Genomic DNA, 11,942 nt, shown 5'->3' with positions numbered 1-11,942 from the left:
ACGAAAATGCTACTTGTCTACCGGATTTTATACACTGAAATTATACCCACTTATGTATCAAAAGGGACTCCCTGTTTTTCCTGGTGGGATGGGGAAGCAATGAACGGTGGACATCACTGCCACATAGGGGTGTATCTATCCGGTGTATAAAACCGGTAGATATGTAGCAGCTTCGTTAACAAACAAACAAGCCCTAGTCTACTTTTTCATATTCCCGCTCCTGATTTTGAAAACTTTATTTGAAGGCAAATCTGACATTTGACTGAACAATACCCCCCCTCCTCCCTCCCTCTCTCTCTCTCTCTCTCTCTCATGGCTCCATCTTTCATCTTTCCGTCAAATCTCCGCGACCTAGAAAAAGATCACGGTGAAGATCGCTTCGTTGTTCAATCTCCGACCGATGTATCTTCCTTCCACACTTCACAGCTCGAGGATTTCGTCAAAGGTCAGTGAAATGCTTCTACAAAAACCCTAATATCTCTCAAAAAAAATTTATTTTATCATTCTAATTTTGAATTTCAAATTTCATTTTTGTATGGAAAACAGAAGTGGCATTTGATTTATCCAACAAGGAATTGTTCTGCATAGAGGAACAAGAGGTGTTTGATAGAGTTTATTCACTCGTTAGGGATTTCCCTACGCTCACTGCATCTTGTAAGTATAACCTTGTTGAAGCCCTGAGGTCCAATCTCAGTGTCCTCATCCCAAGTATCGAATCTCTTTCAAGAGCTTCTAATGATGATGACGACAACACTTCAAACATTTCTGACCGGATAGCTTCACATCGAAATGCTTTTAAAGTATATACGTTTTCGCTTCTATCTATCGTTATTGCTGAGGAGACTGCTAATCAGTCTACAGACAACATTTCCAGGGTAATTTTTTTTTTCTTTTTTAGTTTATGCTTTCTACGATTTGTTTGTTTAGTTTCGTAGCTGATTATTAAAAAATTGGGGTACTGGTACTTTCTAGTCGATTTTATTCGCGATTTGTTGGGTACTGATTTTCAACATTCTCTTTTGTGTGTGGTTGGGAATTACGTAGTTCTTTACCTGCTTTCTCTTTTGATCTTTTGCTTCGTGAGTTAGGTAGGAGCAACAAACCGAAAGAAGCATAGTGTAAAGTCATGGGATTGGGAACCTCAGAGGGGACGGATATTGACATTAGTAGCTAATTCTCTTGAAATCAATCTGGGGTTACTCTTTGGATCTTCTGGTCCTGATGAAAATTATTTTTCTTATGTTGTGAAGTAAGTATTCCTACAATCTATTCATGTTTCTTCTTTGCTTTGGTTGATTTCAAGTTAACCAGGAAATTTGTTTCTTTTTCCTTCCAGAAACGCATTCTCTTTGTTTGAAAAAGCAGTACTCCTGAAGGACTCTGACACAAAAGAGGCACTGTGTCGGATAATAGGCAGTTGTTCCACTAAATATCAGTATAAGGCACAGACATGTGCTTCAGTGTTGCATTTGATCCACAGATATGATTTCACTGTGGTCCACTTGGCTGATGCTGTTGCATCAATGGAGAAAAAATATGGAGATGGCAGCTTAGCAATCTCACTCATAAGAGAGATTGGACGGGCAAACTCAAAGGATTATGTGAGGGACACTGTTGGGGCAGAAAACATTGGACGATTTCTTGTTGAGCTAGCTGATCGTCTACCCAAGCTAGTGTCTACAAATGTTGGAGTTTTGATTCCTCATTTTGGTGGAGAATCTTATAAAATAAGAAATGCTCTGGTTGGGGTACTGGGGAAGTTGGTCTCCAAGGCATTTCAGGATGTCGAGGGTGATGTTAGTTCAAAGTCTGTTCGCTTGCGTAGCAAACAAGCCATGTTGGAGATCTTACTTGAACGGTGTCGAGATGTGACTGCATATACAAGGAGTCGGGTACTTCAGGTGTGGGGTGAGCTATGTGAAGAGCATGCCGTCTCTATTGGTTTATGGAATGAGGTTGCAGTGGTGGCTGCTGGGAGACTGGAGGATAAGACTGCAGTGGTGAGGAAATCTGCGCTGAATTTACTCATCGTGATGTTGCAGCATAACCCATTTGGCCCACAACTCAGAATTGCTTCTTTTGAAGCAACCTTGGAGAAGTACAAAGATAGATTATCTGATCAGGAAACGTCGGACCCTTCAGAGAGTGTCTTGGATGGGATACCATCTGATACCGATACCTGTGAAGCAGGCAATGATACTGATCATATAAACACTGATAAGATACCAGCAGATCAGCAAGATAGTGTAAGTGACAGCTGTTTACCTGATGGTGGAAACATTGACGAGCCTAAGGATAGTTCCATGCCAAATATAGGTAATTTGGAACACATCAGGGCCTTAGTTGCATCTCTCAAGGCTGGCCTAACATTCTCAAAGTGCATATCAGACACGATGCCAATACTTACACAGCTGATGGCTTCATCTTCTGCCACCGATGTTGAACACACCATTCTCTTGCTTATGAGGTGCAGACAGTTCCAAATTGACGGATCAGAGGCCTGTCTACGCAAGATGATGCCTCTGGTAATGCTACTGACGTTCACATTCTTTGTGACAGTATGAAATTTACTGAGGAAGTTCATTGCCATTCAATGATTTTTTTTTATATAAATTTGAATCTTATCCTTGAATGCTTGCAGGTTTTTTCACAGGATAAGTCAATATATGAAGCTGTGGAAAGTGCATTCATCACCATTTATGTAAGAAAAAGCCCTGTGGAAACTGCTAAGAATTTGTTGACTCTTGCTGTCGAATCAAGTATTGGTGATCTTGCAGCTCTGGAGTTTATAGTTGCTGCCTTGGTGTCTAAGGGTGAAATTTCAACGAGCACGGTGTGTTCCTTAGTCCACTTTAGTCATGCTCTTGCCATTCCAACCCCTTCAGTATTAGATTTAGAGCTAACTGGCTACTTGACCCATACAAAAGGTTAAGACCTTGTTTTACTGTCTTTAACTATCAAAACCAAACAGTTAGGTTGTTTTCAGTATTGACATATTATGACATCATATCTTATGCGAAACGGAAAACGGAGTTGGGAATATTTTCTGACACTTGGGCGTAGGCTGCTGTTGTATTATGCTTTACTTCATATGTAGTTCCTTACATGATCATGCATCAGTAAAGCTTATCACTCCTGAGTGTTATGTCGAGAATGAAGGGTGCATAGTTTGTGCCTTTTCCTGTCTTATATGTTGTCCTGAAGACTAACATGATGATTGTTGTATGTGTAGTGTTTTTAGTGCTTTCCCTTATGTTCACGTGGGCCTAATGAACGCTTTAGCTGTTGAAAAGAAAAGGTTTCCACCTATCTTCTTCTCCCACCTTTCCTGCCTTTGTCTATGGTTTGTTGTAGACGTAAATAATATGCGCATTACTAACAAATGATGTGCATGGTTACTTCACCTGGCACATAAGTTACTGTTTATGCAGCATATGCTCATTTCCTACTGTTGACCTCATTTCTCATATAAATACGAGAAGAAAGTGGTTTGCTATGAGATTGATGCGGAAGCTATAAGAGTAATAATAAGGGTTTTGATGGATGATAACGCGTTTGAGTAACCAAAATTATAATCACTATCATTATTTCTTTGCAAGTTGAGTCGTTTAAAAGGATTGAGAAGTGAATTAAATTTGGAATTTTTGATCCGTACGAGTCAGCATCTTTTAATTTACTGGTTTTATTTCAGCACATACCTTAATGAATACTCCCTCTGTTTTTGGAAAAGAGATACTTCACTTTTTCATTTTAGCCAAATTGAAAAAGTGAAAGTGTCTCTTTTCCAGAAACGGAGGGAGTATGACATTATATTTTGATTTAAACTTTTTCATTTGTTGAAATGAATCAAACTTGTTTGTCTTGCAGATATCTTCCTTGTGGGATTTCTTTAGCTTTAGTGTCAGCGCAGTCACAGCCGAGCAAAGCCGCGGAGCCCTATCAGTTCTTTGCATGGCAGCAAAATGTTCTGCTGGTGTTCTTGGTTCTCGTTTGCAGGACATTATTGATATTGGTTTTGGCCGTTGGGCGAAAGAGGACCCTTTGCTCGCCAGAATGGCATGTGTTGCCTTGCAAAGATTATCAAAAGAAGATAAGGAAAAGCTGATTGCTACAAGTGGCAATAGAGTGTTTGGTATTCTGGAAAGTTTGGTCACTGGGTTGGGGCTACCGCAAAATATATGGTATGCTGCAGTAGATAAAGCCATTGCTGCTATATATGCTATTCATCCAGCACCAGAAACATTAGCTGCTCTGGTGGTGAAAAGATCATTTAGTGCAGTGTTTCATTCTAATGGAGACGAGTTGCCAAATGGCACAAATATTCTTTCCACTGTGCAAGTAGACAAACTCGGTAGATTTTTATTTGTTGTAAGTCACGTAGCTTTAAATCAGCTAGTTTACATTGAATCTTGTGTTCTAAAGATTCGTAAACAGAAAACGAAGACAGAGAAGTCAAATATTGAGACTCAGAATGTCCAAGGTGACGAGTCCTCAAAGGTATGGAAAGGAACTCTAATCTTATAAAGTCGTTTGTACTGACTGATTGCATTTGTGCTATTCCGTTAATCCTCTTATCATCTATCGACCTCATTTTGATGTTTGAACGTTTCTTTTGCAAAAATTATATTATCTTTTCATTGTAAATTTAACTGAACCATTTTTGTACCGAATGTATTGTGCAGGAGAATAATATAAACTCTGAATTAGGTCTTGCGGTTTCTGAAGATGCAATAATCGATGCACTCTCTGAAAGAGCAGAGAAAGAAATTGTTTCAGGCCATTGTGCTGAAAAGACCTTAATTGGACGCTGTGCACCTTTTCTCTCAAGTCTTTGTAGAAATTATGTTTTGATGCAAAAGGTGATTGGCTTCACTAACTTGCCTAATTCATTTCTTTGTACCTTTTTTTGTTGGTGTATTCTGGCTGTTTTTTAGAGCCTATATGTATATATATATGAAGAACTGACTTGAATCAAATGTGCATTTTCTAGTATCCAGAATTGCAGGCTTCTGGAATGCTGGCACTTTGTCGGTTTATGATTATAGATGCAGATTTCTGGTAAGAATCTAATGTGGCATCTTGTTTGTTATACATAAAGAATAATAGAAAACAAAGTACTGATCTATGGTCTTTAACTGATTGACTGCTCAGTGAAGAGAATCTTCAGCTTCTCTTCACAGTTGTGGAGGGCGCACCGTCAGAAACTGTTCGATCTAACTGCACAATTGCTCTGGGAGACTTGGCTGCTCGGTTCCCTAATCTCTTAGAGCCATGGACTGAGAAGATGTATGCTCGACTGCGAGATCCATCAATCTCGGTTAGGAAAAATGCAGTGTTGGTGCTTTCACACTTGATATTGAATGATATGATGAAGGTTTGCTCAAAATCCTTTGTCCTTTGAATTTACTAATAGTGAGTGCATGTTAATTTAGAGACTGACTGTTGATAGGTGAAAGGTTATATAAATGAAATGGCTGTCTGTTTAGAAGATGAAGATGAGAGGATTTCAAGTCTTGCAAAGCTTTTCTTTCATGAATTATCTAAGAAAGGTAACTTTTGAGTATTTATAATATGATAATGTTACTGTGATTTTACATTGCTAGTCGTGATATGCTTGTCTAAACTGGATGTCATGAATGCAGGGAGCAATCCAATTTATAATTTACTTCCGGATATTCTTGGAAGACTATCCAACCAAAATCTGAAGAAAGAGGTTTTCTACAACATTATGCAGTTCTTAATAGGCTCGATTAAGAAGGTATTCAAGTTTCAGTTGCTTTAATATACCAACCTTGTTTTCCCATACTGATACTCTGTGGATCTTTGTCAGGACAAACAAATGGAATCTCTCGTGGAAAAGCTTTGCAACAGGTTTAGCGGAGTCACAGGTATATCATATAGGTTTCCTGTTCATACGTTCTTTAGTCTGTATATTCTCTACTTTATGGTATAATTTGGTTGCAGATAAGAAACAGTGGGAATATATTGCCTACTGCCTTTCACAGCTAACATTCACCGAAAAGGGGATGAAAAAACTTATGGAATCCTTTAAAAACTATGAACATGTTCTATCTGAGGATTCTGTTATGGAAAGTTTCCGGAGCATAATCAGCAAGGTAATGCATATAACTACTTTTCTTAATACAAGCATGGTTTAATAAAACGATATCTTCAATATTTTATTTTCTAAATCAGGGTAAAAAGTTCGCCAAGCCAGAGCTTAAAGCTTGTGTTGAGGAGTTTGAAGAGAAATTGGATAAGTATCATATGGAGAAGAAGGAGCAAGAGCTAACTGCCAGAAATGCCCTGATGCATCAACAGAAGTTAAATAGTTTGGAAGAGCTTGTCGTAGGGAAGGATCAAAAGGGACAAGAAGATTCAGATACCGATGCTGCTGAAGGTAGGTTTGGACTCATTCTGTTCAATATCAATTTGCTGCAGTTTTTTATGGAACTCCCATACTGATTCAAAAACTAGTACCTTTTGTTACACCTCGCCGTTAAGTCCTTCGACATCATCCACTTGACAAATCAAGTATCCGCTATTCAAATTCATCTTGATCCACTGGGCACGTGCATTGCAAGCGTGTTTTATGTTTGAGTATAATCCCACGTGTACTTATTGTACCGTATAGATATTTTACTTTGTGCCAGTTGCAAGGCACTTCACTATCTCATCCTTGATTTGCATACTCTTATTTGGTTTCTAATTTTACCTCGTGCTGTTACTGATGTGGTTTAATCTTTTATGTTGGGAATGGAACAGCTGGTGAGGTGATTGACCCTTCAAATGAGTCGGATGACGAATCAGAAGGCTCAGAAGAGGTTGAAGATCAGATAGACGAAGCCACAGAAGAAGTTGAAGGCGATATTGAAGCTACAGAAGAAGTGGAAGAAGGCACCACAGAAGAAGATGAAGGCGACGTAGTAGCTACAGAAGAAGTGGAGGGTACTACAAAAGCAGTAACGAAAGAATTTGAAGGTGACTTAGAAGAAGAAGTAGAAATGGATGAGGATAGCGAAGATGAAGAAGCTTAAGCACCAAAAAGTTCTTGCACAGGTATAATTCTCTCTCACACTGTTGGTGTATTAAACTTCACATTGTTGGTCAGATTTTTTTTAAGAAAAAAAACGGGAAAGAAAGCTTTTCCCCTGAAAGTATAATTTGGTCAAATCACAAGTTGACTTTTGGTTTAGCTGTTTCCTTTTCTTGTTTTGGTAGCTAGAGTTTTTTTGCGTGATTACGTCAACTTAAGCTTCTTTTGGGTCGGGGACAATGAAACCTCGCTATTTTTTTTTTTTTTTTTTTTTTGGGGTTTAGCAAGAATTTTATAGCGAAATTCATCTATTAATATTTACATGATATCTCATTTCATATTTAAAATAATGCAGGTAGCGCTGGTGTATTGTAATTACAGTTCTCATTTTCCAGCATTCCGTGTAAGAAAGGAAGCAAGGGAACTCGCTTTCTTACGTGATAGGTGTTTGTGTGGTGTTGTAAATCTCCATCAGTATATTTGTAATGTGAATTTTCTGGAGTTCAGGTTATGCACTTCTTTTTAAGCTATTTCCGAAGCTTAAGCACTCCATGATATATGAAAATAAAAATACATGGCCAACTCTCACAAAAACAATGTCAGGCTTGAAACACGGCTGTATATAACATGATTTATATGTGCTGATACCAGCTCTACTAGAGGCTGATACCAGTCCATCGATCCAATGGTCGGAATCGCCAGGATCTTGTCAGGATCATTTTTGTTGTATATGAATTGATATCAGCCCATAGTAGAGCTCGTATCTGCCCATATAAATCATGATATAAAATGACTGTTTTTATGGGGAGGAAAAACAACGGTTCAACATGACAATCATTGTGGGAAAAAAATAGACACCCGTATATCTGGCGATCCTTGTTCAAGCTCGTTTGTCGGAGCTTGGTTTGAAGTGAGATATTTTTCTATTATTCATATTTTAATAGGAGTACTAGTTTAATTGGATGTTCTGTTCATATGAGAAGTCGATCCTAGAAGTTAGAACCAAAACATTTTAGTTTGTGAAATCTTTTTTGTTCTTTCTTTTTCCTTTTTTATTTCAGCAGTTATTCTAAAGGGATAATTGGAGTTTAGTACTTAGATTTTGACCAATACTAGGCTTTGGTCTAACATTTGTCCAACGTTAGGGTTTGGTACCTGGACCTGACGTTGACTGTTTTTTACTGGCCCTCAATGATTTTGTAAAATAAAAATATCGTGAAAATGACGAGTTTACAAGTGTACCCTTTGAGGTGGGTTTATTCCCTGAAACAAGGTCGAGAAGAAATAAAATAAGCACTGCTTTGATTCAGTGAAAAGATATAAAATAAATTAGGGTTTGCAGAGATTAGAGTTGGGTTTTGATGGAGGAGATCAGAAGACTTGAATTAATACATCCATTCGTGTTTATTCTTGATTCACTGCATCATCCATTCCACCATTTCAGTTCATTCATTCATCCATCACTATAATCAACAACAGCAGCATCACATTCCCAATCTGAACTCCAAACCCATTCTTCACAGCACACCGATTCTAATTACCAGCTTCATTAATGTACATCTCCCACTATCGATTTCTTACCCAAACTCACCATCAAAAGCAAACCCATTTTTTTCATACAGAACTCAAGCAAAATCACCATTCTTATTCACTATCATTAATTTATGAACAACACCAGATCCCCTTTTCACCAACCGAAATCCCTAGAAAAAAATCATAAAAAACAACCATTTTTTATCGACATCACAAATTAGGGCTTTAATAAAATTCCCAAATTTTCTGATTTCTCAATCTAGGATTCCCAAATTGGTCAATTTCTGTACTAATTTCTAAGAAATCAAAATTTAAGGTGTCAAGAAATAGGGCTCATCACATTTCTATCAAAAATTAAGAGAAAGGAAACAACAGAACATCAAATTTTATAAGAACAAGGTTTCTATGAAGAGTAAGAGAAACATCAAGACGAACTGAATCGAGTTTTATAAGAACAGATGGGAGATGGTCACAAAGAGTTTTGTTGGTGATGGCTGAGAAGAACTAGAGCTCGCAATGGTAGTTTGATTGATGGCAGGTAAGAATGATGAGATTGATGAAGAAGACTGGAGTAGTTAGACAAAGCAAGGGAAGATGTGTTGGGTTTTGAGTCTGTGATTGAATGATGGAGCTTTCAAGCAAGGTCTGTTATATTTCGAGAAGGGATTTGGTGGTGGTGATTTTTTTCTTTTTCTTTTGAGAGCATGGTGGCGCTTTTTCTTTTGAGAGCATGGTGGCGGTGATGGTATAGATAGAGAAAACGAGAGTTAAAGTGAGCAAATTTAAGGTTACTTTAGTAATTTCTTATAATAGTTTCACTTTATTTCTATTTTATTTTTATTTATTTATTATTTAAACATTTTCTAAAAAGAAATTAATATTTAACCGAGTCAATTGGAGTCAACGTCCAGTCCAGGTACCAAGCCCAAACGTTGGACAAATGTTAGACCAAAGCCTAGTATTGGTCAAAACCTGAGTATTAAACTCTAATTATCCCTATTCTAAATCGTGTACCCAAATTAATCTCTTTTTTCTTTTTTTTAAAGAAATCATTCAAAAATAATGTGCTCAAATTAGTTTATGAGTTTCTTACATCTAGAAGTCGAAAATTAATTTTCAGCGTATGTGCTTTCAGGCATTGTGTAAGTCTTTACACCTATAACCTTTATTTTAGGTTCTACCTATTTTACCACCCACACGTTTCTTGTTTGCCACTCTCATTAATTACCACCCCTACTTATCCTACTTGTCACCCGTATATCCTAGATACAGTAGAACCTCCATATAAGAGTACACTATAAAGGAATAAACTTCGTATAAGAATAAAAATTGATAGTCCCTACTTGGCTTAATCAGTATAAAAATTACCTCTATATAAAAATATATTTTTATGGTCCCAAGAATATTCTTATATAGAGGTTTTACTGTATCACTTTTTGACTTTTGTTTACACCCAACAATTAGTGATGTTAAATATAGTACCACCATTAAAATCACCATCGTTAAGACCAAATTAAATCGCCACCCCTTTCTCTAAATCAAAGTTTAATCAGTCAAAAATTGATTAGTAAAGGAGAATCAACATTTATCTAATTATCTAGTTATCCAAATGCATTTTTAAGGGAGGTAGACTGGATCTCTCCTCAAATGCATTTTTCTCATCTATATTTACAGTTGTGCGTACTACTTCTCCATTTTTAAATCTCTAACTAAAGTAAATGCAATTCTCTCCACCCTCTGGTTCGGTAACTTCTTATCCCACCATCCTTTTTTTTAAGCATACCCGAACTTGTTCGATCGGATTGTCATCACGTGTCCAGTAATATGTAAAATCAGTTATGTGGGCAAGTTACACACACCTAAACTAATTGGAAAAAAAAAGAAACGGGATTTCAAATTCAATCATAAACATATTAATATCAAAATCATGACCAAACCATTATAATTAATGATCATCCAATCAATCTATATAAGAATTAAGAATATGCATGACTAACTAACTACATGTCCCTGTTTTGAGATTCATATCAGCGACACACATGGACATGAAACCCGAACTTTTTAGGAGGGAAGAAGAGATAAGTTATAATTCCTCATCTCTCATACCGTTTTTGTACTCTATCTCTCCCAACGATCACTACCTTCATCAATAATTTGTTTGAGTTTTGATTTTAAACGGAATTTCAAACTAACTAGGGTAAATCCTTTTTAAATGGATTTTTATTGAAAAAGATATTAATGGACAAGAAAACAAATTGTGTTTGTGATAGTTTTAGTCAAACTTAATTTGACTTCTGTGGGTGGTAAATAAGAAAAAATAGAATCGGAAAATAGAATTATTCTACAACACAAAAAAACTGTTGACATGTATAATTCAAGTATACCTCCTAACTTCGAACACCATATGTAGATATCGGTTTAATTACCTTGGCACGATCTCGATCAAGTCGATTGATTATCAAAATTTATTCATTTATTTTGGAATGAGTATTTAAATATGTAAATAAATTACTTGGGAGACAAGAGAATAAAAATAAAAGTGTAAATGAGATTATATTAAAAATCATGTCCACTTACAATGCCTTGTGGGCTATATATAAGAGTACATGTTCAGAAGACTTAGTCTCCAAATGATTGACTAGTACGACCCATGTTGTAATTGTGCAAAGACCTTAGAGCATCTCCAACAGAGGGTTATAATTATATTTTTATATGACACATAGGATTTTAAACCCTCATTTTAATTAAAACCATCTCCAACAGTAGGTCCTATAAATCAGGAGGGGTGTCATACTAAATAAGAAGGTCTTGTAGAAAGTGTTAACTACACCTTCGGATGCACCTCCACGTCATGTTTTCTCTTTTAATAATTAATTATAAGGAATAAAAATCTCTAACTGTTGGAGATAGTTTTTAAGGAATAAGATCCTAAATTTACTCTCTGGATAAACCCCATAAATAAAAGGACTAGATAATAAATTCATGTAGGATTTTTTACACCTTCTGTTGGAGATGCTCTTATGAATTAGGTCCTACCTATACGCACCTTCTTTTCCCACGGACTCTTCGGTCAGTTGTGAGCCGAATTCTTTATTGATTCTAACAAGCTCACAACTCTTTACATGCTTAGGTTAATAGCTTATTTGTAGTTCTCAGTTTCTAAACAACTGATTATTAGTAGGTGGTATATTTTTCATCTACATATTTGCCTCAATTTTTAGTAAAACTAGTCTTATTTTTGTTTAAATTTTATAGTTCAAGCTTTTACAGGTCTAACAGTTTAAATGTATCGGTTTGATGTTTCATAGATTTTTTCTGGTCTATCATGACTTTTGATTGCTTTTTGGTTGGTACCTCTTTTCCTTTCTAAAAG

At 36.5% G+C, this 11,942-nt stretch overlaps 1 protein-coding gene across 1 annotated transcript; it reads left to right on the top strand.

Moving 5' to 3' along the window:
• The first annotated feature begins 260 nt into the window (after positions 1–260).
• On the top strand, positions 261–7,542 carry LOC113310987 (condensin complex subunit 1-like). The gene is made up of 16 exons (XM_026559818.1): positions 261–445; positions 547–875; positions 1,089–1,249; positions 1,337–2,525; positions 2,642–2,833; positions 3,868–4,497; positions 4,683–4,859; positions 4,991–5,058; positions 5,152–5,374; positions 5,450–5,549; positions 5,643–5,758; positions 5,831–5,888; positions 5,965–6,116; positions 6,196–6,400; positions 6,766–7,059; positions 7,392–7,542. The coding sequence occupies exons 1-15, from the start codon at positions 313–315 to the stop codon at positions 7,035–7,037; spliced, it is 4,005 nt and encodes a 1,334-aa protein (XP_026415603.1). The 5' UTR covers positions 261–312; the 3' UTR covers positions 7,038–7,059; positions 7,392–7,542.
• Positions 7,543–11,942: the final 4,400 nt, after the last annotated feature.

Source organism: Papaver somniferum, chromosome 9 (genome assembly GCF_003573695.1).
Source record: "Papaver somniferum cultivar HN1 chromosome 9, ASM357369v1, whole genome shotgun sequence".
Lineage (NCBI taxonomy): Eukaryota > Viridiplantae > Streptophyta > Magnoliopsida > Ranunculales > Papaveraceae > Papaver > Papaver somniferum.
Note: the sequence above shows the minus strand (reverse complement) of the source record. Positions and strands in the feature narration are given on the sequence as shown.

Excerpts from the sequence above, each read along its gene's own strand:
- LOC113310987 (XM_026559818.1), top strand. The coding sequence starts at position 313 with ATGGCTCCATCTTTCATCTTTCCGTCAAATCTCCGCGACCTAGAAAAA. Across the intron at positions 4,860-4,990 it reads ATTATGTTTTGATGCAAAAG|TATCCAGAATTGCAGGCTTC; the intron begins GTGATTGGCTTC and ends TGCATTTTCTAG. Across the intron at positions 5,059-5,151 it reads ATTATAGATGCAGATTTCTG|TGAAGAGAATCTTCAGCTTC; the intron begins GTAAGAATCTAA and ends TTGACTGCTCAG.